The sequence below is a fragment of the Aegilops tauschii genome, chromosome 3 (genome assembly GCF_002575655.3).
Source record: "Aegilops tauschii subsp. strangulata cultivar AL8/78 chromosome 3, Aet v6.0, whole genome shotgun sequence".
NCBI lineage: Eukaryota > Viridiplantae > Streptophyta > Magnoliopsida > Poales > Poaceae > Aegilops > Aegilops tauschii.
This window is the reverse complement of record NC_053037.3, coordinates 312095559-312099921: the sequence shown is the minus strand read 5'-3', so window position 1 is coordinate 312099921 and position 4363 is coordinate 312095559. Positions and strand designations below refer to the sequence as shown.

Here is a 4363-nt window from a genome sequence, read left to right as displayed (position 1 = left end):
GCTGTCTGGGTTCCGGTGGGAACTAGTTCTGGACGGCGAAGCCCTGCCGGATAGATGACACCGTATGTGTGCAACTCTGTAGAGAGATCGTAGTTTCGGTCTTAGTTCGTGAGTGCCTCCCGAAGGGCTGTCTGTGTGACCGTCTGAGTTTCGAAGGTCCTCCCGAAGGGCTGTCCGAGTGACCGTTCGAGTTTCGAAGGTCCTCCCGAAGGGCTGTCCGCGACACCGTCCGAGGGGCTATTCGACCGCCTCCTGGAGGGCTGTCTGAGGAGCAGATGAGGGTATACATCCTCGCGGTTGGGAGGTTGTAAATCCTAGCTGCGGGGATCTGCACCGCCGATCGTCATCGACTCTACTTCCCGCTGCGCTACGAGTCGGTAACGAAAAAGATCAAACCATGTATGCAGTCTCCATAGTGGTCCTGGGCTGGTGCGTAGGTCGGAAATTTTTTGTTTTCTGCTGCGTTACCCTACAGGCATTTGGTGTGCTCCAATCTCGATTTGCTGTTGTCCGGTACCCCGCTCTGACCTGGTCGAAATCTCAAATATGGGAGGTTATGACTTGCTGTATCATCTTGCATAACATGATCATTGAGAGCGAGCAGAAAGAGCCAGTGTTTGACACTGAACCATATTACAGGCAGGGTCCTTTTGAAACTGTTGATCATCAGGTACCGACATCATGGGCTGCCTTCCTCAATATGCGCCAGGAGATCCGAGACCCACAGGTGCATCAAGAATTGCATCACGATTTGGTGGAGCACCTATGAGGCTCAAAGACAACGCCTAGTTCACTGAGTTTTAATATGTGTTTGAACTATGAGTTTGCTTTGTCGAACTATTTAATTTGTATTGATTTCTGTGATAAACTATGTGATAATAATTAATTGTTGTTGAATTTGTGTCGAAGTGTGCCGAACTTGGGCCTAATTTGGACCGAAATCCATGGCTGGGGCAAACTTGAGGTCGGCTGGGAACCCGAGCCCACATGCCGAATTTATCATCTCAAGTGATGCTATTCTAAGTTCTGTAAGGACGAATGGCTGAAGATGCTTTAAAGCTTTGAATTTGAAAGCCGCGTAAGCCCCGAGGGCCTGGGCCTGGACAACGAAAAGTTCAAACAAAGGCATCCAAAGGCCACTAGAGTGGGGATTGTTATGAAATCCAGCGTACGGCCTACTCTCCATGGCTCCCACCAGGTTATTCCTCACCCACCGTTCTAGGCACACACGGCGCCCACCTTAGCTGGACCCACGCACGAGCGTTGGCCCACCTGTCATCGACGAAGGGTACGTGCATATGCTTTTCATTATTCTAGCATGGCACGAGCTGGCGTGGCAGATCGCATACATTCCCAGTCACGCCACATGAACCGCCGCTGCAGTGGTGGCCCCTACGCATCATTCTCACTGACAACCCACCGAGTCTATGGTGGGCCCCTCCATCTACCGACGCTAGCGCAACACCGGCAGGTAGGGACCTCTTGGCAGGTGCGGGGTCGGCGCGCAGTGAGGTCGGATCACGGAAGGCGGCCGCGCTGGCCGACGTGGTGGAGCCCCCTGGGCATCCGTCGCGAGGGTGCGAGCGAGCCTTAGCCAGCCACGTCACTGTCCACGTCAGACGCCCCACCTATAAAGACGTAGCAAAGCCGACCCGCCCATCACACTCTCGTTTCCTTCTCCTTTCCTTTCCCTTCCCCTCCTCCCCACCTTAGCGTCTCCTCGCCGCTACCCTCCTAGGTCTCGGCGCCGCCGCCGACGCCGCCGAGGGTCTCCGGCGACCACGGACGCGGTTCGCTGTTACCCCTGACTGTCCGGCACGGTAAAACTTCCTCCCTCTCCCGCTTCCGCTCACCGTCGCAGCTCGATCTGGCCCGCTCCGCCGTTGACCCCGCCCGATTCGGCTGCCTCTCGTGCCGGAACTTGCGGACCATGTCTCTTCGTGCGTTCTGTGGGAGAATTTGTTCGACGCGTTCGATTTTCGAGCGGATCGATGCAGGGCAGTGGTCTGCGCTGTATTTTGGTTTGTCTGCGTCGTTTGGGCCGGATTGTTGATGGCGTTCCTAGATGTAGTCCTCCAACTACGCTCTGAACCAACACTTCTGCCATGCCTGTGCACGATCGCTAAAAAATGTCCTGATTTTTAGGCGATTTGACTTGTAAAGTTTGTCTGGTTTCGTAGGGAGGTGTTCATTTCCAGACGGGTTAAGGTTATTTTGTTTCGTATACCAGGGACGGTTTTAGTGCCAGACGTGTGAATTGCTTGTCTGTGAAGATTAAATCGCCTTCTTGTTCATAACAGTGTAATCCCTTGTATATATATGTAGCCTGCTAGAATATGCTGCTCGCGACCTGATTAAACTCTTGCTTTTTTGCTGTTATTCTCTTTCAGAATTTGAAGTTGGATATAAGAAATCAACCTAGCGTCTGTCTTGTTCTCTGTGTAGCGCTTTCCTTTGGATTGCAGAGAATTTTCAAACAAACCAACAACAACTTGCATCTGACTGACTTGAGGTAACTATGCCAAAGGACAGGAGCTCCCGTTCAGTCTCGCACGAGGGCTGCCGATCTCGTGTCTCCCCATACAAGTTGCGGAGTGGTTCTCGCAGGTCAGAGGAGGCTGCTGCCGCCGCCGCCGCTGCAGCAGCAAAGCAGGCTGCAGAATGGGAGGAGGTTCGCTGTCCTGTGTGCATGGATCACCCTCATAATGCTGTTATGCTTGTCTGCTCGTCACATGAGAAAGGCTGCCGCCCTTTCATTTGCGACACAAGCTACAGACACTCCAATTGCCTTGATCAGTACCGTAAAGCCTCCAAGGAGTCCTCTAAGGATTCAGGGGCAGCAGAATGTGCTGAGTGCCAGCAGCCAGTTAAACTCGCATGTCCATTATGTCGTGGGCCGGTCAGCCATTGGACCAAGGATTATGATGCACGGAAGTTCATGAATTCTAAGGATCGAGCATGCACCATGGAGTCATGTGAGTTCAAGGGTGCATACAACCAGTTGAGGAAGCACGCTAGGGAGGATCATCCTGCTGTCCGACCAATGGAGGTGGACCCCAATCGACAGCGAGACTGGCATAGGATGGAGCAGCAGCGTGATCTTGGGGATTTGTTCAGCATGCTGCGTTCGGGGATCAGTGGCAGAGAAGATGGGGTTGGAGTCAGTGAAGGTGACGAGGGCGTCAGTGAGAGATCCTTGCACGCCACGTCCATAACGATGGTCTTCATTGTGCGGTCAGGCAGGTCCATCCTACACTACACAGACGGGGAAATCCCAGGTCGTCGATCAAGGACAATTCTTCTAGTTGGGGAGCCTCGTGGTGAAGCCTCCCGAGCAGGAGGATCAAGCGGCAATGGTGATGCTGAGGCCACTACTACCGACAATGAGGAAACTGACCTGGCAATGTCAACACAGGCATCTGCTGGTTCTCAGGAAGATGCTGGAGAAGCCGATGGCGATCCTGTGCAGTGATGCTGCCTAAGGTTAGCTCCCTTGCTCTCATGGACTGAAAAGCCTAGCAGCAAGCCATTTATCGTGGTTTGCCGGGAGTCGGGTGCATGTTGGGAAGAAACATCCGTGCCAGCTTGTCTCAGGCGTAGTCAGGACATTCTGCCTACAAGCAAGCAAGAAGAAATCACGGAGGGAACGTGGTGGAGCTGAGTAGTGTCGTTTACATCCTGCTGGAATCTGTCGGCAAACATAAACATTTAATGGTGGCGTTGTATTATTGGAACATGTCCCATGTTTGGTACTCCGGTGAGTCGTTTCCCTGCGTTGTAATTCTCTCTAGCTCTTCTGCTGAATTCCATTTCGCTGCCTTGTAGTAATTGCATCTGAGTAGATCCTTTCTGCATTTGAAGAATTTGTTGTATAGCGTTCAGGTTTCTAGTTCCACTTATGCCTGGAGGAACCTGAGAAATCGGAATATGGTCGATGACAGTGAATGGAATGCTCCTTCGTTCAGACACGTGAGATGTTTTGGATATTTTGTAATATGAACTATATTCGAACTGACTGAAATCAGTGAACATACTAAAACGTGTCTACATACATCTGATTCAGCAAAAGCTAGAACATCTAACACAGTACTGTATTTGTGAACGGGGCTGCAGCGTGAGAGGGAGTGCCTCGAATTCTTAGCCATCAGTTACTTACATGGGTAAATAAGATATAATTAATTTAGGGTCGGTAAATTAAAGACCATGTTGATATTATGATAAACTTTACAAAATTAATGAAAATTTCAAGAAGTTGACTTGAAATCATCCGTGTGAATTTCAAATTACTTTGACATATTGTGGAGAGATCCCGTAACACTAGGGAGTATAACATCCACTCATCCTCCTAATGTCGTGTGTCATG

At 51.0% G+C, this 4363-nt stretch overlaps 1 protein-coding gene across 1 annotated transcript; it reads left to right on the top strand.

Moving 5' to 3' along the window:
- The first annotated feature begins 1660 nt into the window (after positions 1 to 1660).
- LOC109746459 (uncharacterized) lies at positions 1661 to 3964 on the top strand. Its single transcript, XM_020305585.4, has 2 exons — positions 1661 to 1820; positions 2391 to 3964. The coding sequence occupies exon 2, from the start codon at positions 2519 to 2521 to the stop codon at positions 3470 to 3472; it is 954 nt and encodes a 317-aa protein (XP_020161174.1). The 5' UTR covers positions 1661 to 1820; positions 2391 to 2518; the 3' UTR covers positions 3473 to 3964.
- Positions 3965 to 4363: the final 399 nt, after the last annotated feature.